The sequence below is a fragment of the Amphimedon queenslandica genome, unplaced genomic scaffold, assembly GCF_000090795.2.
Source record: "Amphimedon queenslandica unplaced genomic scaffold, v1.1 AMPQUscaffold_13513, whole genome shotgun sequence".
NCBI classification, from domain to species: Eukaryota; Metazoa; Porifera; class Demospongiae; order Haplosclerida; family Niphatidae; genus Amphimedon; species Amphimedon queenslandica.
In genome coordinates, this window is record NW_003546251.1 from 334,888 (window position 1) to 357,976 (window position 23,089).

The following is a 23,089-nucleotide window of genomic DNA, read 5'->3' on the forward strand; positions in this document are numbered from 1 at the left end:
TAATTAACCCTTGAAGTTTGCACTTTGCAGGGTTGTAACTTGTACTTGTAAGCAGTTTGTAGTGCCAGACCATAAGGACTAGATCTATTTCCATCTTTCCTCGAGTTCAGCTTCTTTGTATCCCAGTTGACGTTGAAACCATTAAATAAAGTTACTCCTTTTATAAGCATGTCTTCCAATCCCATTCTTCTTCTCCTGGCAGATACTGATGGCTCCATAGAGAGAGAAGTCATTGGCTCAGACCACCAACTAGATATGGTGATATGCCCGGACCTCAAAACCGGCCTCACTCCAGAGCAATGGTCCCGAGTACAATACATCATTGCCAGTCATCTTTACACTGTTGACAAAGAGCTACAGGACCGTTGCCCTTCACTGAAAGTCATCGTCCGACTTGGCATTGGTGTGGACAGCATTGACGTTGCTTACGCTGCTAGTACTGGAGTTGCCGTATGCAACGTGCCCGACTATGGGATAGAGGAGGTAGCAGACACCACAGTGGCTCACATACTGGCTTTGTTCCGGCAAACCACGGCTCTACACCAGGCGCTCCAAGATGGTGTTTGCTACGAGACTTTCACTCAATTTGTCGAAAAGGCTCATCCGTCTCGACGCATAAGAGGAAAAACCCTTGGAATGATAGGAATGGGTAACATAGGAATGGCCGTGTGTACCCGTGCCAAAGCTCTGGGTTTTGATGTAATGGTGTATGATCCGTACCTTCGCCCTGGTACCGATAAAGCCCTAGGTATCACGCAAGTGGACAGTCTTGATTACTTGATACAGAATAGTAACTGTGTCTCTCTTCATTGTCCCCTTACACCAGAGACTGCTAACGTCATTAATTCAAAGTCGCTCCAGCTCTTCAAGAAGGACGCCTTTCTAGTCAACACGTCACGTGGAGGACAAATAGACGAGGCGGCCCTGGCTGAAGCACTGAAGTCCGGACAGCTGGGAGGTGCAGCACTTGATGTACAAGTTACTGAACCATTTAAACTTAAGGGGAGCGTTTTCGATGGAGTACCTAATCTCATATTGACCCCTCATGCTGCCTGGTATAGTAAGGAGAGTTATGAAGATGTACGCACTGGAGCCATCAAAGCTGTCAAGTTTTGTCTGACTCACAGTGATTGCAGTCGTTTGCCAAACTTCCTTAATGCCAAGACCATTGATAAAGAAGCTTGCAAGAAGCGTTGGTCCAAACTCTAGGGAACACCACGTTTTTTAAGCAATAATTATACTGGTACTTCTATATTACATGTAGTATTGCTGCTGATTTTCATTAACTTTTTTTTCATTGTCTTTTTATCATAGTGTAGCATTTTTCAGTTGATTTTTGATGATTTATTATTGATTTCACATAATAATAATAATAGTTCATTATTGTGCCACACGGACTATTCCAGCATTGGAAGGAAACGACGAAGTTGTTTCGTTTCTAAGTTTTCTGTCATTAATCGTCGATACTCTCCTGCTCAGGTCTTTCTTTGCCTTTTGCTCAGGAAGAGCATCAGAAGATGAGAGAAACTTAAGTTTACCTACAAAGTACATAATGAGAATAAAATAATTATAACACACCTGAGATTAATTATACATGTACATGTAGTCATGTACATGTATAAAGTATCAATGTAGCAATTCCTGTAGTGACTTTCTCTGCCAAAAATGCTATAATAAAGTACATGTGTGTTATTAATCAGAATTGGCATGGACCTGATATCTATACTTCAACAAGTAAGCTATCAATGCCACCATACATGTACATGAACATGAACATGAATGTAACATGTACATGGATCATCGGATCATCATCTTTCTCCTTACCAACGGTGACATCCTCCAATTGATGATGCTCTTTTGTTCTCTTCGGAGACCCAATAGGTTTAGAAAGTCTTGATCCACTCCTCATGGTTAGTGACGGAAGCGATTCTGTCACCAAGCTACTGCTCCCAATGCTAGATTGACTGATAGATGTGGCTTCTTTTAATTTCTTCTGCTGACTTCCCTGGCTTCCTTGGAGTGGGTTAATGACTCCAACAAGAGGTGATGTGTTGAATATCTTGTTGTAGTTCTTCTCTCTGTTAACCAGCTCCATTTCACATATCTTCTTCTCTGTCTAAAGGGTAAGATTACATAATAACAGTATGTAAGTACATAATGTTACTCTTGTGCTATGGGTCCACAATGAGCAATAAAGGAATGAAGAGAAGGAGAGAGAGAGAGAGAGAGAGAGAGAGAGAGAGATTACTCACTAATATTTCCTTTAGCTTCATATCCTGCTTAGCAATCATCTCCCTTAGCTTCTGGATCAGCTCAACATCCTCTGGTCTAGCCTCTCTATTCATGAAACGCTGCTCAGCCTCATACAGCCTAAAGATGTACATACAGATGAAGCCATACATTACTGGCAGCATGCCTTCTCTCTTTTTCCTCCAGTTTAGCTGTTAGGATTTGCTTTGCTTTCTTAAAGTCACTCAGTAAGGTCTGAGACTGATGCCGGTAGTGTGAATGCATTGATTCAATCTCAGCTTTATGACTGGAAGTGAGTGACTCTTCTTTTAATCTGTGATTGAAAAAGAATAATAAAAATAGAGATGAGTTTATAATTATATACTTCATTAGTGACTCCATTTCTCTTTTTGTTGCTATCAGTTCTTGTTTCTTGACTTCAAGCTGTGCCTTCAGCTCCTTTAGGTCAATCATGAGTCTCTCTCCTCTCTCTTTCTCTCTTGCAAGGAGCGACTTTGTGCCTTCGCAATCCTTTGATAATGTCTTCAGTGATGCCTGACTACTCTCAAACTATAAAATGTACATACAAATTTGTGATTAAAAAAACAAACCATACTACATGTACATCACTAGCACAATAAAAAAAGCATTCTAGTGTGTGCCTGTTATATTTCCATTATTATTATTATTATTATTATTATTATTATTATTATTATTATTATTATTGTTGTTGTTGTTGTTGTTGTTATTTACTTCTTTTGTTGCTTTTTTCAAGGCAACAGATGCTTCTTCCTTCTGCTCCTCTAGTTGTATTGCATATGCTGATTCAAGTTTCACCAGAGCTTCTTGGTGCTCTGAGATACAATTCTGTTCAAACAATGCTAAAGAAAGAAAAATAAAATCAACAAAATAAATATACAAATGTACTATTACTGAATCTACATGTATTAATAATATTTAATATTTACAAAGACATTGTACAATTAATAATATATTCAATGGGATTTTGCTTACTTCGTTTTTCTCTGCATGATTGAGCTAGATCTGACAGTGCCCATTCTTTCTCTTTGTTTAGTTTTGTCTTCAGTGCAATGATTGAGAGGTTGTGGGCCCTAGTTAGCTCATCAATTTCTTTTCTGTTTAATTCTGACATAGCATCAGCTTGTAACTGCAGGAAAAGGAAAAAACAAGAGGTACAGTGAACTATCATTTCTCCCTAGCTCTCTCCTTTTTCTCTAACTTCAGCACATTGTCCGTGTCATGTACATGAATGTCATAATGTCCCCTTTCTATAATACTATACCTTCTTGTCTATTTCGTGTTGTTCTTTCAGCCTCTCAATCTCTTCTTTATGTTTAGTCATTAGTCCTTCGATAGCTGTCATTGCACTTCCTCTGGCTGACTCTAACTCTTTCTTTAATTGAGATACCTGAGCTGCTGCAGTAGCCTCTGCTTCATCAAGTGCAGTTTTTAAAGATAATTGTAAATCATGTAGATCCTTTTCAAGTACAACTATCTGTGAGTGAATGATATAAAAGAGTTAATAATATACATGTACATGTACATGTATGCACATGTTGACTGAGTTATTGGCAATATAAAAAAGTGCCAAAATTCTAAAAAGTACCCAAGGCTATAGCCCATGGTTTTTTCTAAAAAATGGCTCCGGAATCACCCCTAATTTTTATTACATTTTCTGATACACATTGATGTACTTATGCTGTGTAGCAAGTTTGAGCTGATTCCGACTTCAATTTTTCAAGTTACAGCCATTTTAAAAAAGTGCCAAATTTCTGAAAAGTACCCAAGGCTATAGCCCATGGTTTTTTCCAAAAAAATGGCTCCAAAATCACCCCCAATTTTTATTACATTTTCTGATACATATTGATGTTCTTATGCTGTGTAGAAAGTTTGAGTTAATTTCGACTTCAATTTTTCAAGTTACGGCCATTTTAAAAAAGTGCCAAAATTCTGAAAAGTACCCAAGGCTATAGCCCATGGTTTTTTCCAAAAAAATGGCTCTGAAATCACCCGAAATTTTTATTACATTTACTGATGCATATTGATGTTCTTATGCTGTGTAGAAAGTTTGAGCTAATTTCGACTTCAATTTTTCAAGTTACGGCCATTTTAAAAAAGTGCCAAAATTCTGAAAAGTACCCAAGGCTATAGCCCATTTTTTTTTCCAAAAAAATGGCTCCAAAATCACCCCCAATTTTTATTACATTTTCTGGTACATATTGATGCTAGTAAGTATTTCCTGCAATTTAAACTATAAAAATGCACAGAACATAACATACTTTTTGTAACAGAGTCTCTTTCTCTTTCGACCAGACTTCTTGTGCACCCTTTAATGCTGTGTCTTTAATGTCCACCATCTTTTTTAGTGAAGCTTGACTTATCTCTTCATTCTGTCTTTGTAGCTCATTACGCAACAATGACAATTCATCTCTAAAGGTTTAGGGTATGAAAATAAAACCCCAAGCACATGTACACGTTTCTTTACTTTAACTTTGAAGACCAATATGTCTCCATTTCCTCTCTCACTCTTGTCTCAGTGGCAGACACCTCTTCTTTGTGTCGATTAGCAGCTGCTGCTAACTTGTGATTAAGATCATCTATTGATAACTACAGAAGCAAAAGGACGCCATTCACTACCAAATCAAAATTTCCAATGCATTGTTCATGCATGCACATGTACGTATTGCAGTTTCTAACTTCTAATTGAATTATTTTCTCTTTGAAGGCATCTCTCTCTCCCCTGACAGAGCAGAGGCTGTCACCACAGAAACTGAGATCTCTTGTCAGCTGATCAACGCGTGATTTTGACGACCCTAAAAGTTTTTCTTTCTCTGTCACAGACTCAAGGAGGGATTGCTGCGAGGACCTAAGGCTTCTTATTTCTGCTATTTTGCCTGAGAGGGTTTCGGTTAGTTCAGCAATTCTATTGCTGTATTTTTGATCACGATTGCTGAGCTCTGAGGAATTTTGGCTTTCCAATTGTTTGCGAAGTTCAATAAGCCTTTGCTCATTCTCTTTTATCATCGAATCTAATTCTGTGAATGAGAGAGATGGAGGGAGGAATAGTGATGTACATGTAATTAGTTTTCTATTCTGGATGCTAAAGAATTAAGGCTGTGTTTACACTACTCCGGTTTCATTGGAAAACAGAGGCTTTTTGTCACGGATACAGCTTTCGTTTACACTAAAACACATGAAAACGCATACTTATCAGGAGACAGTTGAAAACGAATACCTAAGCGGAATGCAGCTGATGGATTAGTGTAAACATCTAAAACCAGTGATAGCAAAAATTATTCGGATTCAGTGGAGTGGAGTAGTGTAAACGCAGCCTAAAGCTCAGTAGCTTACTCCTCACCTTTAATGTGTTTCGCTCTCATTTCTTCAAGTTCTTTTAAGTGAATACCCTCCAGGTCTGTTTCCCTTTGGGTCAGTTGAGACCGAGACGCCTCTATCTCACGAGCAAACTGAGCACGTAGCTCACGTTTCTCTTGCGCAACAGACTCCAGTTGCTATCAGAAAGAATAATAAAAAGAGGAGAGGAATCAAGGTTTTTAAATTGATTGCGAAAAAAGTTAACTCACTTTCTCTAGTTTTTTTATTTTCTGACTTGCTCCATCAGCAGTCTCCTTTGCATTCTGGACACTGGTCATTTTCTCTATTTCAAGCAGTTCACAATTCTCAGACATTGCTTTAAGCTTGTTACAAAGGTCACTTAGGTCATGCTCTTGGCTCACACGAACTGCTTCTAATTCTCCAATACGAACTACAATTATTGAGAAAATAATAAATAAAGTATGGTAGTACATTGTCTACTTATGCTGACCTGCCATTGATTTCATTTCCTCGCTCTGTTGCTCGCATTTTCCCAATGCTAGTGAGCTCTTCTCTTTAAAAACACCAAGTTCACTTATTACTTTCGTCAGTTCTTCCTCTTTCTCCTTGAGCAAATCATCAATTGTTCGACTTGACTTTGCTTTCATATCTAAGTCTCTTTCCAAGTCTCTGTTTCTCTGTTCTGCAACAGCAAGGTTGTCTTTCACAGTACTCAAATCAGAGGATAAGAAAGACAACTGCTCGTTTAATTGACTTTCTTTCTCAGCAAATTCACTCCGTAACTTTTCAAAGGAGAGTTTATATGCCTCCATTTCATTCTGGAGCTGGCCATCTCTTTGCTTTGTTAGACTTTCTCTCAGTTCTAAAAGCTCCTTCTCTTTGTTGCTGGCAAGATCTTTCATGGCTCTCTCATGATCATTAGTCAGCTGCTTCACTGCTTTTTCATTTGCCTCAATAACAAAACTACAAAAATTAACTTTATTTTGATAACCTTACACTACACCATACCTGCATTTCTGATTGAGTGCTTCTATCTCTTCGCCTGCTTTCTCTTTTGTATCTTTAAGCTCATGTCTGAGATTAGAACTCAATGCCTCAAGATTACGAAGTTCTGTCTCCTGATGAGATAGTTCTGATTTGGTTGCTGATAGAGTCTTCTCGACCTCCTCTAGTTGGCTTTGCTGCTGTTGGAGCCTATTCTCCATTGCTCCAATATAGGCCTCCTATATTTGCAGTGGATAAAACTGTAGCTACTTTTAATGGTCATACTTTTTCATGACCCAGCTTCTCTTTCTGTGTTTCTAAAGATGCTACTTGAGTCTGCAATATGGCTACTAGTGTCCTCTCTTCTTCCCAGAGCTTAGTTTTGACTGATTTCTCCTCTTCAATGAGCTGGAGCTCTTTCTGATGCTGAGCCTTAAGACATTGGAACTGACTCTCACTCTCATCTAGCTTAGTATTCAAATTATGTATTACCTATAGTAACCCATGGAATTACTGTTAATCTAGATATCATCATTATCATATTGGCAGTATTAAGGTGATGAAAAACAAACATAATAATTTTATTATTTCAACCTTAGTGAGCTGTGCAATCTTCTTTAATATTTTCCTGTGATATTCCCTGGGTATAGCATCACTAAAACTGGCCATAGAGGTAAGGCTCCCGCTACTGACAGCTCCCTTCACTCCAGCCATTATGATCCTAGACACTAATGATAATTATTTATCGGTTACCAGGGCAACTAGAAGGGCGTTGCCCCTATACTGAAGTCACGTGATCGGTAGAAAACACAAAACTCCACAAAAATTCTCTCTCTCCATTTCTCTCACTCTCTCAAAAAGGAAGAGACGTAGAGAGAGATGCCCATTTCTTTCAGTAGCCTGAGGGACAGGTTCATCCGGGGGAGAACACAACGTCGTCGGTCTATGTACGACAAGCCGGCAAGGGAAAGGCACCCCGTCTCTTTCTCATGTAGTATATTGACAGTGTTAACAGTAGTGACTGGTCTCTCTCTACCACAATGGGCTACCTCAAACTCTTCCAAATGCAACTGTGTGTTTGGATTGACTGAAGTGACATGCATTAACCCACACACGACTGCAGGGAACTGCGACTCTTTAGCAAGTAAGGATAAAACTTATTAGATCTGTTTTCTGAGTAAGTATTGGGATTAAAGTACAACTTTGCAACATGACTTTACAAATAAGAACAATTAAGAATGGATATGATTGTACTTTGTAGCAATTTTGTTTATTAGTTTGTGGGTTTTTAATAATACACATTGTATTCCCAATGCCACAATATGGTATTATGGTATGTACTACAAGACAGTGATGACATTATGTAAAATCTCCTCTCCCTCCCTCCCTCTCTCTCTCTCTCCCTCTCTCTAGTGACTCAGTATTACAAGACATCACACGAAATCCTCATATCCTGTATGCTAAGCATCAGTGTCCTTATAATAATCTCCTCATTGATCGGTGCTGTCATTAGTTGTGGATACCCACGCGAGAAACTAGAATTCATCCGACACTTATCAATATTTAACATTGTATCTAGTGAGTTGAAGAAGCATCATAAGTCAGCTAGCACTTTGTTTAAACTGTCAACAATAACTGTGATCAATACTGAGCTTATAAATGACAGCTATAAATAACAAGGATGAGGCAAAGTACATTGGTACTTGTACTTTAGTATTACAAAAGCACAAGATCCCATTTTTAGTCAAAGAAGAGTTTATTTCCTGTACTGCCTTATTTACAAATATGTAATCATTGTAATGCAAACATCATATCTAGGAAGCATGTACATGTACACATACCATGATAGTTGTACATGTGCCAGGCACATGTACATACTACACACTGTATTATTGATCTTGCTTATAGTCAATTTTAGTCATTATTAGCACAGAAATTATAAACTTCTCTCCTCACTTGTAGTGCTATGTGTTGTCCTTGTTGGTGGCTTTTGGCTCGCTGTGTGTGAAACGTTGCCTATAGATGGAAAGACTAAATCCCAAGCAGCCTACAGGGATACAGTACGATTTGGCTATGCCTACTACATATACATGAGCAGTGCTGTGTTTGCACTGATAGCTACTAGTTTTAATCTCATCAGGGCAAGGAGTGCAGCAGAAAGACGAAGGCATCACAGACGTCACTACAGGTAAATAAAATACCAAAATAGTGAAAATACATCTCTCGTGACAATTTGGCACATCCTGCAATTGAGTGCATACATGTATCCTATAGTTGCATAACTTATGGCTGATGATTATTATGGTTATGTAATTTTTTGTAGGATGAAATGAATATCATTATTTTTTTACTTTAATAGGCAAAGATTTATGCCCGCCCCTCGGGCAGTGCTACCTCCACAGACACTGTCCCAAAGACCACGGCCACAGACAAGGGAACAGCAAGAGGAGGAAAGCCCACCAGAATATACTGAAATAGCTACAACATCATTCATAGAAAATTTCAGTGAGACAGACAGCTTGATTGAGCCACCCCCCTATGTTCCATGAATATTTTTATTATTATTTATGCTTAAATTATCTCTCTCTCTCTCTCTCTTTCTTTGCCTATAATTATTATTTTTATCATGTTTATATACACTTGTCGCTTTACTTTTTTGTCTGTAATGATGATATTAAATGCAAATCAAAAATTTTTGAAATGATAATTATAATTGTTTGATGATTGGTGAGTGATTATACCAGAGTCTTATTGTGTTCATTGCCACACCCCTTTAACGAACCCTTTACTACATGTAATACATGTATACCTTAATTTAAAGTTTGGTCTTTCCTTGAAGTATGTCATCTATTGACGGATACATCCAATTTGTCTTCTCAAGTTCTTTTGCCATTTTAGAATACTTCTCCTTTACTTGTTTTCGTCTTCTTTCAAATCCTTCAGAAATGACACGATCAGCCTTTAAAAAGAGAAGGAATTCAAAAATTATTAATTGGAAAAGGTGCCAAGTGTTCTCACCAGGTAGTCCCTCTCCATCTCTAAAAGGATGGCTTCAGCCTTCTTGATTTCTTTCTGTCTCTCTTTGTCCTCCTGCTTATCTCCTTTCTTCTCCAACTCTTTCAATTTACTGGAAGATATTCTGGAGTATCCACATTCTGGAGTTGTGTAAGGAGCACTCATGCTGTGCTGTACTGTACGCCCCCTTCAATCTCAAAAAAAGAGGCGGGACCAGAAATTTGATACATCCCGCCCACATACATTCCCGCCAAAAGAGTGGATCGTTCATCCATCCAACCAATCCGATCGAGGCTTTGTATGACGTCATCTCAAAACTCTAATCGGATTGGTCAGGGGGTCAAGTGATCCTAGCAAGTGATCCGATTGATCGAAATAAAAAGAGAGAGCCTCAGACTGTACACTTCAGTCACAGTTTTGGAGATCACCGAGCAAAGACACTTTCAAATCTAAAGATGCCAGGAAAAGTTGCAAGCAAGAAGGGCGAGAAGAAGGCCGCCACCAAGACAAAAGTCGCCACCGGGGACAAGACCAAGAAGAGGAGACGCGTCCGCAAGGAAAGCTACTCCATCTATATCTACAAGGTCCTCAAGCAGGTCCACCCCGAGACTGGTATCTCCTCAAAGGCCATGAGTATCATGAACTCCTTTGTCAATGACATCTTCGAGAAGATTGCTACTGAGGCCTCCCGTCTGGCTCAATACAACAAGAAGTCTACCATCACCAGCAGAGAAATCCAGACTTCAGTTCGTCTCTGGCTGCCAGGAGAGCTCTCCAAGCATGCCGTCTCTGAGGGAACAAAGGCTGTGACCAAGTACACCAGCAGCAAATAAACTCTTTGACTGCACCCCTGCCTTCTTCTTTACTATCAACCGGCTTTTTTCAAAGCCACCCATTTCACAAATGATTCTCACTTGATCGTTTTTTTATGATTGTCATTATAACACTTTATTACCATCATAAATCATTGCATAATATGTGTACACCTCTACCTTAATGAGCAGATTGTGTTTCAGTTAGTGCATTTGGTGAATAGATATTCTCAGTGCTTAGTTTCTTGCCTGAAGGATCAATTGCATATGTTGATATCTGCATGTTGTCAATAGCTTCACTTATTTTCTCATCCAAGTTCTCAAAAGTAATAAAGCCTTCAATCTCCACCTGTAAAAGCAATGGTATAACAATAGAACAGTTAAGTGGGTGAATTTATTTTTATGGGTTAAAAAACTAATGTGCTATAACATAATACAGTGTATTTCATTTTCACCAAAAAATGGCAAGGATCAAACGTTATTATAGCCTTTAATCTTTGGCCAAATTTTGTTAAAAAATGAAAAGAAAGAATAATTCATTTTTTATAATTTATGCATATACATGTTCTTATATTACGTATCAATTTTGAGCCGACTCCAATCAAATTGCATTTTTAACTTTTTAAAGTCACTCAAAAATCAGACCCAAGTCCCTGTACTTATAGTACAGGATCATTGGCCAAATTTCACCAAAAATAAAAATGAGAGGATTCTCCGTTTTATCTGATACATATACATGTACTTATGTTGTGTAGAAAGTTTGAACTGATTCCGATCAAGTTAGGATTTTTAACGAATTTTAAAAATTGATCCAAATGTTATATACTGTACTGTAATGCTTGCCAGCTGCTCTTTAGCTCACTTAGCATACTTTGTGATCTAAAATAACACAAAAGCTCAATTACACTACCTACTAATTTGCTAATGATTAGCATCATTATCCCCTACATGTACCGTATAGCGGGAAATTTTCGAGGATAGCAAATTTTGCGGATTTTTCATGATTCGCAAAATTAAATTCCTTGAAAATCAATTTAATACGGTACAAGATGGCAGATTAGTGGAAATTCGCGAAAATTAATTCTGCAAACTTCCGGATACGGATCATTCGCAAAATTTATTATCCTAAAAAACCCGTTATACGGTACCCTAACTTACATTTGAAGCAATGATGTCCTTGATGTGTTCCTTCTTAATTTTTTCTTGAGTTTTTTGTCTCAAAGATTCTACTATAACTTTTCTTTGCTCCTCTTTTTCCATTTTCTTTTCTTCAATTTTCTTTCTAAGAAAAGAATGTTAATTATTGGCCACAAATATTGATTGCATTATATTTAGAATACCTCTTTTCGTCTATTTTCAAATTTTTTGACACTATTTTGTCGTCATACAATTTCCCTTCAACTTCTTTATCTAGCTTCATTCTCATCGTTTTTAACTTTTCATTTTCCTTATCCTAAAAAATGGTACAGTAAATTTTTCCCCGAAACAAATTAGCACCTACTACTAGATAGGGCCCACCAATCTCTCGTTACAATTACAATAACTTTTTTAAAGTACTCGTTTATTGTCAAAATAATTTAGTAATTAATTAATAATTTCAATTCGATAAATTATCTTAATATGGCGTGAACCAATTCATATTTCAATCACAAAATCAAGAACACCCATAATTAAAAATTTACAATAATTATAATTAATAATCCCTGATCACGTGACTCACATCCTTGAGCCACTCCTCCCTATATTTTCTTCTCTGGGCTGTCATCTCTTTCCTGTACTTCCTATAAGCATCAATATCCTCCTGGGGCATCCTGTACTTCTTGGCATAGCATCTAGCAGGTTGAAAGAGACTTCCTTGTCGCAGAAAAAGAAAGAGACAGTCTTTTGAGCGAGAAACGTACACGTGGGTAGCCATTTTGACCACACCTATGGGAGTGGTCTGGTAATAGGTGCGGATAGTTATTAAATCTAGTTAGATGTAATATTTAAATAGTTAACTAACTTAACCCTTTGTCCATTCCCACGTGGAGTCATAAAGAAAGAATGTTCACTTGCAGGAGAGTTTCCTCAGCTTTTTTACAAAGATTGATCTGCAGATCACAGTCAACAGGAACTCCAAATGGTTTGTTGATAGTGTAAAATTTTTGAGAGGCATTTGCAGATTTTCAAATGTTTGCATGAAAATTTAAAAATTTTAAAAAATAAATAATGAACTCAAATTTTTAGTTTCAGTTGATCCAGCTCAGCATATATTCAGTGCTGCCTGCGTTCAGAGGTTTCCTCTCCTTGGTAGAGTCAAGACCGACCTTGAAGTCAAAGTCAATCAATTTAAAGTAAGACCAGCAATCAGATTTTTATTATTTTTTTTTTTCAAAAATATTTGATAGGTTGTTGCTGCTGAAAAAAGGAGCCGCTTATCTGATTTTGAATTAGAAGAGCAAAAGTTTGCTGCACTAAAGGAAACCGTTGAAAAGAAAGCCAAAGAAGAAGGAGTCAATGTCAGCATAATAATAAATAAGATTAATAATAATAATTACTGTTATAATTTTATGTTAAGGTCTCAGTTTTTGATATGGATACTTCTTTTAAAGATCTTCAGGAATCATTTGAAAAAGACTTTGAATCTTTTGAACCTCAACCAAGGTAAGGCTAACATTACTTTTTAAATTTATTGCTTTATTTCAGAGAGACTGAGCCTGACAGAACTGGTGATGTTCGTTCAACCATGAGAAAACTTGATCGTATTCTCTACCTTCTTGTGAAGACTGAGGATGAATGGAGAATGCCTCAAGGAGGTCTAATGGAAGGAATGAATCTTTGTCAGGTAATTGTAATGAATAGAGATGATATTCTCATATCTTACTTTTAATAATAGTGACACTATTATTATTCATTAATTTTTTTAAATTTAAAGACTGCACAGGAGCAATTGACTAAACTCTGTGGGGCAGATCTCTCAGTTCAATTTATTTCAAACACACCAGTTGCTTGTCATTCATTACCAATCAATAAAAGATCAAAAGCAAGTCATTGAGTCATAATTTTTTTGATCCATTTCTATTTTAAACAGGTATTTTTTCTTAAGGCCCAGTATTTATCAGGAACTGTGAAGATTGATACTGAAATGCTGGAAGACTATGCTTGGGTTACTAAAGAAGAACTGAAGGATTATCTATCGCCACACTATTACAAATCGATATCCCCTGCACTATTAGACTGACGAATTACCATAATAATTATATCAATAGTTTATGTTTGTATGTGAAATAAAGAAAGGTTATAGTTTCATAAATCAACATCATCGTCACTGCTAAACTCTTCCAGCAGTTCCTGGTCTTCCTTTTCCTCTTTCTCTGCTGCTCTTCTACTTCCTTCTCTTAAACACATTAAAATGACTGCTATCACAGCAGACATTGCTGCACTAACCCCTGAAATGGGGAGAGAGAGAGAGCAAGTATATTAACAAATGAATGCTATTCCTGTACACTTATTTATGCATACAAAACGTGCATTCATGTATTACTTAAAATGATGCTATATATATATATATATATGCTTTAATGATAGTATGGATATTAATATGTACCAATTATTGCAATGAATACACCAACTGGTACTCCTCTTTCAGGACAGTTCTCAATTGAAGGCTTACAGCCATTGTTACTAGGACCACCTGTTCCTATAGTTGTAGTTGTTGTAGTTCCATTAGTTCCGTTAGCATTTGTAGCATTTCCACTAGTTATTAGCGTAATCACAGATCCTCCTCCGGAAGTTTCTTCTAAAACACTTCCAAGCCGTTGTGCCAAGAAAGACTGACTCACTTTTATTGAGCGAACGTAATCTTTATTCCCTCCTCCTTTTGCGCCATGAAAGATTGTCAGTGGGTATTTGAGGCGTGATAGGACATCACTGAAATCTTTTGTCATGTACTTCATTCTCTCATTAGGGATAAGGAAGTTTATTATGTTCACATCGTCAAGTAAATTGAGTTTTTCCTTAAGGTCACTGATGACATCCTCTGTTAGTCTTAGAGTGTCGGCAAGTGGAAAGAAAAAGTTATCGTTTTCTCCATGATCGAAATAATACTTTTGAGTATAGTGAAGGTATTGCTGTCCTGGATTATTCAGAAGGACTTCCTTCTCTTGAGATATGTAGTCAAATATGAGAGATAGTGGCTTGTAAGCATTTGTGAGTGGCAGATGAAACCTATGCAATATAAGTAGATATGTTATACTGCAAAAAAAAACTAAAATTCTTTAAAATGATAACAATGCACAAAATGATTCATAATTTGTATAATACAGAAAAGGTTTCTAATACTGGGTTGTAATAATACAACCCAGTATTACAAATTTATAGTACATACTACAAATCTACATACTACATTTTATTTTATATTACATACTACAAATTTACCTTGGGGACAACATGGCAACGTTTTGAACAAAATCAGGTCTTGTAACTGCTTCATAAAATATAGTAACGGCAAAATCAGAATGTCCAATCATCGTCGCTCGATGTCTTGGTGGATCAAACAGGAGCCTGTCTGAAGTCATGTGCTGAGCTTTACGAACAAGATCATTTTCAACGCCACGCATAAAGCTAGTCCCCCAACCTTGACGATATGCAAGGCTGAGACAGCGTTTGCTTTTTGAGATAAACTCCTCGCTGGTGCAAGGCTCAGCTCTGTCCTCCACCCAACACGTCTGACAACCTGAGCAGTCCGGATTGGAGCCTTGACAGAACAAGTCGTAATGAGTATGAAAGGGAGTCATGAAGTACTTGTTCATGTATGCTTTGTTCCAGTATGGTGGCTCAATCATTAAAACCACCAGTTCTTCAACTGAGGCTTCGTGCACAAAAAGATACTCTAAAAGCGGCCCGAGGTGGGGACTCGAGTCAAAGAGTATCACGAGGGGATAGTTCTTGCGTATGTTCTCATTAAAGCTGGGCGGATAGATAATCCTGCAATTGAGGACAAGGTAATCAAAGAAGAGGTAAAGAGCTAGGTCGTATTCGAACGCCCGGGACGTAACTGATTCACTGATGAACCAAGGAAAGACAGTCACACTGGGGGTCCTGTAACTAACAGCACCAAACATTGAATTTGATACAGGGAGGTTTATGTAGAAATTTGGTCCTTTCATCCCAAGTTTCCCTAAATTGTCCTGATAGATACGAAACTCAAGAGCTCTCTGGTTCAAAGTGCAATGGGTGGAATTCAAGCAAGGGAGACCGTCGGAGTCCACAATGTAGTTAATTTGCGTTGACCATGTATCAATGGATTTAGCTGACTTCCTCATGCTTAATGATCGCTCCCAACTCAGACCAGGGCCAGAGCCTCTTATGTACATATTGGTCACTCTCCCTCTGTACTCGCTGCTCAGCGGGCGGTACTTAGCTATGATGTTTAGTTGGAACCTTTGTGTTCCTGCTGCTATGCACTCCTGGTTGGACTCGCTCTCGAAGACACAGACGCCATCAAGCTGCCATGACTTGTCTGGCTGGTGACATGAAGCTCCATCAACTTTTTCAAAGCAAACATTAGAAATTCTTCTAGCCTTCGGCTCCACTGAGTTTATTAGCAGAGACAGGCTGACTGAATAAAGAATAAGAGCTGCCATCTATCCTAAAATTGAGCCAAAAAATAGTATAATAAATGATCAATTCACCTTGGCTTGTTGCAGCTGTTTGGGTGGAGCTGGCTGCACAGCTGATTATGGAGGTGTGGTTTACACCACGTGGGCGTGGTATTCAACAAAATGGCTGCCGCAAGGGTGACCTTGTACAGTTCAATGGAAAGCTACAGGCAACAAAGAAAAGGCAAAGTAAGCTTTAGGATAGATTATAAGAGCTTTATGGTAGTTATTTATTGGAATTATGCCGTATTTTACCAATTTATTTTTCATATTTTTCTCTAATTTTCTCTTAAGGTCATTTTAGTTAGGGAGACTTTGAGCGAAACTTTAGTTGCTGCATCTGAGAAACTCAAAGAAAACGTCGAAGAGTTGCGGTTACTGACGGGTGGGGTAGTTGATGACATCACTTTATTAAGGTTAATTAATCATTGAGGCTGTGTTGTGGTTTGGGTTTAAAATTTTAATTTTTCCAGTACTCATTCTATAATAGTCAATAGTTTTCGGCCAATTTTTAGCAACTTCAAAAATTCGTTAAAAATCCTATTTTGATTGAAACCAGCTCAAACTTGAAACATAGCATAAGTACATGTATACGTATCAGAAAAAATTATAAAAATGGAGATTTCTCTCCTTTTCATTTTTGGCGAAATTTGACCAAAGACCCTGTACTATAGTACAGGGACTTTGACCCAATTTTGAAACAACTTTAAAAATTTGTAAAAAATTCAATTTTGGCCGGAATCAGCTCAAACTTGCTACACAACATAAGAACATGTATATGTATAAAAAAATACTACAAAATGAAGAATTCTCTCCTAGTCATTTTTGATGAAATTTGGCCAAAGACCCTGTATATAGTACAGGGACTTTGACCCAATTTTGGAGCAACTTTAACGATCTGTAAAAAATTCAATTTTAATAGGAATTGGCTCAAACTTGAAACATAACATAAGAACATGCATATGTATCAGAAATAATTATAAAAATGGAAATTTCTCTCCTTTTCATTTTTGACAAAATACCCTGTTATAGCCTATGGTTTTTGGCCAAATTCCTTAGCAACTTCAAGATTGAAATCAATCTACATGAAATGCATTGCATGTTAACTGCTCTAGGATTGCATTCTTGATCTTAATTTGGCACCAACCTCCACATAGTTCCTCTACTAAATAAGAGTCCCCTGCTAATAGATGTACATCATTATTATACAGTCTTTGTTCTATATTCATAGTACATGTGTGTGTGTGCGTGTGTAACCCAGCTGGTCTCTATTGCCCTAATGTTATTTTAATGAATCCTTACACGTAGTCTCTTTCGAATTTCAAGTGTATCGAGTAACAGTCCCACCACTCCTTGTTGACGCACTCCTCTCTGGCTTCAAGACCCTTTTCAAATAATTCAATTTTTGAGTCGCCACGTGTAGTGATACCAGCTGATGCTGGTCTCTTGAATCAAAGGAGTGTAGTAGGCTTGAAACCACAGGCTCATTTGATAGTACCCCAATTAGTCATTTGGGGCCACTTTTAAAACTGTTAGAGGAGTAGATCTTGTCTATACAGCTGGCTGGGCTTATTGATTGCTAGTAGTTTTACAAACTCATCAGAGCTCCCAAGAGGGAGTCTCACTGACCAGCTGGTCTGGGAGGCTCTGTATACATAGCCTCACTCTTTGTGGCTTAACCAGATGATCCCTGGTTTGAGGGAGTGTTTATACAGTGTCTCCTTGTATATACATATACTGTATTAATTTCTACAGCATCAATTTAATTGTTGACATCTACACGTGTATACATGTATACATGTATAATAATAATAAGTAATGGCTTCCCTTTTGCTATATTACACGTACATATATGTCTCTTTCTCTCTTTCCCTTTTTATTGCGTAACGTAGTCCAAAACCATTACATCTATCTAATGTTTGTTATAAAAGTAGCAATTAAGGTAACCTCTAATGAAGCTTTATCACTTGATAATTATTTTTATCAGGTCTGCATCAATTTAGAGGTGACTAAAGATTGAAATTCAGTTTTATTATGATAGTCTTAATTCTTATTATGATAGTCTTAATTCTTATTATGTCTGCTTTCATTTTGAGGTCTTTCAGAAGCTCCTTCAGTTGGCACCATGCAGTCATGATTCTAAGAATCACTGCCACACTATTATTTATTATTATTATTTTTTAGCTTTTTTCTCTTTTCCCTCAATCCCTTTCTCTTTCATTTAGTCATGTTCGTACAAAAATTCATTTTCTCTCTCTCTCTCTCTCCCTCTCTCTCTCTCTCTCTCTCTCCCTCTCTCTCTCTCTCTCTCCGTCTCTTTCTAGAGAGGATGATATTCTAATTGCTGTTACCTCAAGCACAGGTTTGTGTTGCGTCTACCTCTTAGGTACATTTCATTTCATGTTTAGAGTCAACAAGAGCCACACCCTCCTCTCCGATTATACTAAGCGACCTCCCTGAGGACCAGCTACCCGAACTCGGCCCTCAAACTGATCAAAGTCATTTCCTCCTTAAAAAGTGCTCAAGGCTCCTTTCCCCTGGTAATCTTCTTTGGGTATTTTAATCACTTTTTGTCCGTTTCTAGATGCTCCTTCACGTCATGACTGGGTGAGGTTGAATGTAGGCGGGAAAGTATTTGCCACTAGCAGGTGGGCGTGTCATTTAATAACTATTAATAACTATTAATGACTTGATAACTGCAGGGCAACCATCACTTCTGATCCATCCTCAATGTTGGCTAGAATGTTTGAGTCAGGTAGTAAAATAAATAAATAAATCATAATAATAATTATTATTATTATATTGAATTATTTAAGTATTAAAATGATAACTACAGTAGGTTTATTAGCAGATTTTACTGTGAAATTCATTTCTACTACACGTGAATGCTTTAAATCATTTTGAAAATACATATTCATGCCATAATTAAATCACGTATAGACATAATTTCATAATAATTATATACTGTAGTCATTTCGATTATTTCCATTCATTATATATACAGTTTGATACATTATACTCTGTCCTTAGATTGGTTCAGTGCTACGGATGACTCCGGGGCATACCTCATTGACAGGAGTCCTGAATATTTTGAGCCACTTCTCAACTTCATGAGACATGGGAAGCTCATTATTAACGAAGGAGTGAACCCACAGGGTACGTGCTAAAGCTGTGGGTGTGGGTCCCTGTGGTAATGACTCCATGGTTGTGTTTGTGTATAGGAGTGCTAGAGGAAGCCAAGTTCTTCAATGTTACTAAAGCTATCCAACCACTGGAAACACTTGTTAAGGTAATAATAACTGTCTGGTAGTCCAATTAGGTCTGAGACTCTATTTCAAAATTTGATTATTCACATCCTCCTCTCCTTTCCTCCTCTACCTCCCCCCCTCTTTCTTCCTTTCTCCCCCCCCCTCTCTCTCCCTCTTCTCATAAAGAATGAAGAGTTCTCATTAGCTGGTCATTTAACAAGAAAGGAGTTCCTTCAGATGATCATTGGCTCCTCCTCTTCTTCCGTCCTTAGATGTCAAGTAACCATATTGCTCTAGTTTTCTATCCCTCTCTCTCTCTCCCTCCCTCTCTCTCTCTCTCCCTCTCCCTCCCCCTCTCTCTCCCTCTCTCTCTCTCTCCCTCTCTCTCTCTCTCTCTCTCTCAGGGTATTAATTTGGAAGGTGTGGACCTCTCTAACCTCGATTTAAGGAACATTAACTTCAAGTGTGCTAATTTAAGATATTGTGATTTCTCTCACAGTGATCTCACCAACTGTGTCCTTGAGAGAGCCGATCTCTCATACGCTACCCTCAATGTATGCTCATTAACTACATCTACAATGTACATGTATTTGTCATTCATTCATTTATGTACATGTGTGTATTTCTTAATTTTAGAATGCTGTTCTTCAGTGTGTTCACATGCCCAGAGTAGTCATGGAAGGAGCTTGTTTAAAGAAGTGCATAATGGATGCCAGCCTAGGAGTATCGACTAACCTTGAAGGTAGAGAAGGAATGAGAGAAATAGTGACTCAAACACAGTATAATGTTATAGTCTTGATTGTCAATATACATGTGCATTAGTGCTTTAGCAGTACATTTAAGAGGCTACACTGTACATGTATTAAGGACAGGTAGTGTGGGCCCAATGGTGTCCTTAATAAAGAGGCTACACTGTACATGTATTAAGGACAGGTAGTGTGGGCCCAATGGTGTCCTTAATAAAGAGGCTACACTGTACATGTACATGTGTGGTGTGTGTGATAAGTGATGATCCATTTACTGTATACTATTGGGAGAGTTGCTAGTAGCAACACTAGCTTTCTGTTTGTCAACTCACTCTCTCTCTGTGGTAAGTTATCTTTCTCTTTGCATCTCCCAAGGGGCTAACTTGAAGGCAGCAACTTTTGATAACAGTCAGATGAGTTGCGTCAATCTCCGTCTTGCGAGTCTCAAGGGGGCGTGTCTCAGGTCCTGTAACCTCCGCTACGCAATAATGGCAGGAACTGATATGGAGGTTAGTGGGTGTGGCTACACGGGTATTAGTTGTACCTGCATGTATTGAATGAACTAATGTAGTGCTAATCATATACAGTATGTATTGGGTATGAGAGAGAGAGAGAGAGAAGATTTCTAATTAAGTTCTTCTCACATGTGCCCACGTTTGGATCCAGAGCCTTCTGAGATAGACCCTTTCCTTGATTGTGTTCTCACAACACAAGCCTGCCTGCTTTGAGCTGCATAATATTATAATATGAATATTGAACAGCCTACTTATAATGGATCCAACTGTGGTATTGATATGTGACAAGAGATTTGGATTTTATTTCAGCTCTTGATACAAATAGACATGCATATGTATGAATAGGGCAAAAGAGAGGAGAGAGAGAGAGAGAGAGAGAGAGAGAGAGAGAGAGAGAGAGAGAGAGAGAGAGAGAGAAGAGTGTGTGTGTGTGTGTGATAGTCAGTTGTTTACTCCTGCTGCTGTTATTGAACTCTGTGGTCTTGTGTGGGTAGCGTGTGTAGACCTGCATCCAATACATGAAGACTCTTTACAATTCGTTTAGCTTTCCCTTGAGGTGTAATGGTTACCATAGTCTTCAAATCCCCAACCAACATTAATAGTGACATCATGGCCATTACTAGTGGATCCGCATAGACTGGCAGTACTATGAAGCAGACATTCCTTCTTTGTAAATGTGTACTTTATATTGCCTTTAGATGTGGGAGAGGGAAATTGAATTCCCAGTTCCGCTTAATAATTCCGTCTCTCTCTCTCTCTCTTTCTCCTCTGTTCTTGTTTTCCTCTTCTGTAGAATTGTGATTTAAGCACTAGTGATTTGCAGCATGCCAATTTAAGAGGCTCAAATTTTGAAAGCACCAACCTTAAAGATGTAGTTATATAGAATCTGCCTTTCTTGATCAATTGAATGGTATGGAGAGTGAAGGTGTGTGTGTGTGTGTGTGTGTGTGTGTGTGTGTGTGTGTGTGTGTGTGTGTGTGTGTGTGTGTGTGTGTGTGTGTGTGTGTGTGTGTGTGTGTGTGTGTGTGTGTGTGTGTGTGTGAAGAGTCTTCTTGTTAGTATACATGTACATCAGTGAATATTTGTACAAGTTTATGTCATTCAATCGAATCTTCCTCTTTTATATCTTTGTGTCATTTTTCTTTTCTCTTCCCCCCCTCTCTCTCTCCTCTCAGAACTGTGATTTGCGTGGCTGTGATTTGCAGCACGCTAATCTCAGAGGTGCTAACTTAGCTGGTGTTAATTTTGCCGATATCACTGCCCCACTTCACATGTCTCAAACAGTAAATGTTAATGTCTCCCAGTTGATATCTCCCACTGAGAATCTTCAGCAATCACTAGATAACCCTTTACCAGATGGAAGCAATGATAACAATGACTGATTATAATGAACGTCTGTGTGTCATATCTTCCCTCTGGTTATTTGTTTGTATCCTTCACTGTGTGATAATAATTTTTTGATTCTCTATATTAATTTAATACTATAATTATTTATTCTTTGTGTAAATGGGGAGATGGAACAAATATGGGAGAGAGAGAGAGAGAGAGGGATAGACAAAGAGAGATTTGGATGAGCGTAGTAAACACGCTAAACCTCTCATCCGCTGAACTCTTAAACCAGTTCATTGGGGAATTGTCATTCAAACTGACACTATGTCTCTCCCCCTCCTTCCCTCTCCCTCTCTCTCTCGCATAGTACATCCACAGTCTCTAGAGAGGGGACAATATCATACACTTATGAGCCACAACAAATGTTCACAATATGTTCTAGTAGTACTATAAATCGGGTCACTTCTTTACAGCTGCTGGCCAGCCTGTTGTGGTAGAATAATTGGGTCCAGGATTAAGGTTTCTCCTTTGGATGGATCAGTACTGGTGTACCTGCGTATAATTAATACTCTCCCTGGTCCCTAGTATTGGCTGTATGGCTACTATTGGTGTCTATAATTGACCCAATTCAAATATTAAAGTGTAATATCAATCGTTTGTATGGTTTGGCGTATTTGTACTGTTTTGATATCAACGGGACAAAAATGCTTTGGGTATCACTCATCCATGAAATGAATACAATATATATGTACAGGTATATGTACATGTATGTATCTATGTATAATAATAATGTACACTCCACGCTATTCATCCTTGATACTGCACATATCCAAGTATAGTTGTTCATGTATTTTATAGTTTGGTTTTGTTCTCATTGTAAACCTTCAATGAATAGATTAAGTGGAATAGCTTTGTATATAAATGATGACCCAATGGAACAATGGTAAACAGAATGAGTCTTTGTGTACATTATGATACCCCATCCTGTTCTCTCTGTGTGTGTGTGTATGTTTGGACTACAATTAGTGGAGAATATCTTGTGCTATGAAGTGTGTGTTTATATAGAAAATGAAATTAATTCTTTTAGTATTGATCATCATCATTGATACATTAGTTGAATAGTATGTTGGTTCTTTTCTGAGCATTTATTGGCTAGTCCAACGGCTAATGAGTCGTGACCACTTCTTTTCTTACAATTATAGTGTCCAATCATCA

General features: G+C 37.9%; 9 protein-coding genes across 12 annotated transcripts; 5 read left to right on the forward strand and 4 right to left on the reverse strand.

The window, feature by feature from the left end:
- Positions 1-42: 42 nt before the first annotated feature.
- LOC100633498 (C-terminal-binding protein 1-like) lies at positions 43-1,333 on the forward strand. Its single transcript, XM_003383272.3, has one exon. The coding sequence runs from the start codon at positions 169-171 to the stop codon at positions 1,207-1,209; it is 1,041 nt and encodes a 346-aa protein (XP_003383320.1). The 5' UTR covers positions 43-168; the 3' UTR covers positions 1,210-1,333.
- On the reverse strand, positions 1,288-7,327 carry LOC105315861 (protein FAM184A-like). Its single transcript, XM_011410626.2, has 17 exons — positions 7,165-7,327; positions 6,856-7,062; positions 6,595-6,809; positions 6,077-6,549; positions 5,835-6,016; positions 5,609-5,762; positions 4,948-5,285; positions 4,736-4,857; positions 4,530-4,680; positions 3,533-3,745; positions 3,244-3,397; positions 2,983-3,110; positions 2,615-2,799; positions 2,417-2,563; positions 2,253-2,370; positions 1,825-2,116; positions 1,288-1,538 (listed from the first exon to the last, which is right to left on the reverse strand). Exons 1-17 carry the CDS (start codon positions 7,282-7,284, stop codon positions 1,381-1,383), a joined length of 3,357 nt encoding a protein of 1,118 aa, XP_011408928.1. The 5' UTR covers positions 7,285-7,327; the 3' UTR covers positions 1,288-1,380.
- Positions 7,328-7,357: 30 nt separating this feature from the next.
- LOC100638838 (uncharacterized) lies at positions 7,358-9,451 on the forward strand. Its single transcript, XM_003383230.2, has 4 exons — positions 7,358-7,714; positions 7,984-8,148; positions 8,533-8,758; positions 8,930-9,451. Exons 1-4 carry the CDS (start codon positions 7,450-7,452, stop codon positions 9,117-9,119), a joined length of 846 nt encoding a protein of 281 aa, XP_003383278.1. The 5' UTR covers positions 7,358-7,449; the 3' UTR covers positions 9,120-9,451.
- Positions 9,245-9,805, reverse strand: LOC105315480 (uncharacterized). Its single transcript, XM_011410153.2, has 2 exons — positions 9,589-9,805; positions 9,245-9,529 (listed from the first exon to the last, which is right to left on the reverse strand). The coding sequence occupies exons 1-2, from the start codon at positions 9,748-9,750 to the stop codon at positions 9,386-9,388; spliced, it is 306 nt and encodes a 101-aa protein (XP_011408455.1). The 5' UTR covers positions 9,751-9,805; the 3' UTR covers positions 9,245-9,385.
- Positions 9,806-9,976: 171 nt separating this feature from the next.
- Positions 9,977-10,566, forward strand: LOC100638965 (late histone H2B.L4-like). Its single transcript, XM_003383231.3, has one exon. It carries the CDS (start codon positions 10,041-10,043, stop codon positions 10,416-10,418), a length of 378 nt encoding a protein of 125 aa, XP_003383279.1. The 5' UTR covers positions 9,977-10,040; the 3' UTR covers positions 10,419-10,566.
- Positions 10,504-12,351, reverse strand: LOC105315495 (rRNA-processing protein FYV7-like). The gene is made up of 4 exons (XM_020003546.1): positions 12,118-12,351; positions 11,738-11,850; positions 11,556-11,679; positions 10,504-10,746 (listed from the first exon to the last, which is right to left on the reverse strand). Exons 1-4 carry the CDS (start codon positions 12,310-12,312, stop codon positions 10,579-10,581), a joined length of 600 nt encoding a protein of 199 aa, XP_019859105.1. The 5' UTR covers positions 12,313-12,351; the 3' UTR covers positions 10,504-10,578.
- Positions 12,352-12,390: 39 nt separating this feature from the next.
- LOC105315501 (39S ribosomal protein L46, mitochondrial-like) lies at positions 12,391-13,693 on the forward strand. Its single transcript, XM_011410182.2, has 7 exons — positions 12,391-12,519; positions 12,624-12,730; positions 12,785-12,895; positions 12,955-13,040; positions 13,083-13,221; positions 13,312-13,419; positions 13,468-13,693. Exons 1-7 carry the CDS (start codon positions 12,441-12,443, stop codon positions 13,615-13,617), a joined length of 780 nt encoding a protein of 259 aa, XP_011408484.1. The 5' UTR covers positions 12,391-12,440; the 3' UTR covers positions 13,618-13,693.
- Positions 13,646-16,109, reverse strand: LOC109587258 (uncharacterized). 2 transcript variants are annotated; one of them, XM_020003505.1, is made up of 4 exons: positions 16,070-16,109; positions 14,814-16,026; positions 13,984-14,603; positions 13,646-13,825 (listed from the first exon to the last, which is right to left on the reverse strand). In XM_020003505.1, the coding sequence occupies exons 2-4, from the start codon at positions 16,019-16,021 to the stop codon at positions 13,683-13,685; spliced, it is 1,971 nt and encodes a 656-aa protein (XP_019859064.1). In that variant the 5' UTR covers positions 16,022-16,026; positions 16,070-16,109; the 3' UTR covers positions 13,646-13,682. The 2 variants fall into 2 exon arrangements, with proteins under 2 accessions (XP_019859064.1, XP_019859059.1); XM_020003500.1 differs by having other exon boundaries at positions 14,814-16,097.
- Positions 16,110-16,137: 28 nt separating this feature from the next.
- LOC100633623 (BTB/POZ domain-containing protein KCTD9-like) lies at positions 16,138-22,035 on the forward strand. Of its 3 annotated transcripts, none has more exons than XM_020003582.1 (14): positions 16,138-16,225; positions 16,331-16,452; positions 18,361-18,398; positions 18,445-18,576; positions 18,621-18,684; positions 18,739-18,791; positions 19,067-19,192; positions 19,258-19,325; positions 19,471-19,563; positions 19,689-19,838; positions 19,921-20,026; positions 20,406-20,539; positions 21,339-21,455; positions 21,721-22,035. In XM_020003582.1, exons 1-13 carry the CDS (start codon positions 16,160-16,162, stop codon positions 21,426-21,428), a joined length of 1,242 nt encoding a protein of 413 aa, XP_019859141.1. In that variant the 5' UTR covers positions 16,138-16,159; the 3' UTR covers positions 21,429-21,455; positions 21,721-22,035. The 3 variants fall into 3 exon arrangements, with proteins under 3 accessions (XP_019859141.1, XP_019859146.1, XP_003383321.1); XM_020003587.1 differs by having other exon boundaries at positions 21,339-21,470; positions 21,721-21,809; XM_003383273.3 differs by lacking the exon at positions 21,339-21,455.
- The last annotated feature ends 1,054 nt before the right edge of the window (positions 22,036-23,089 follow it).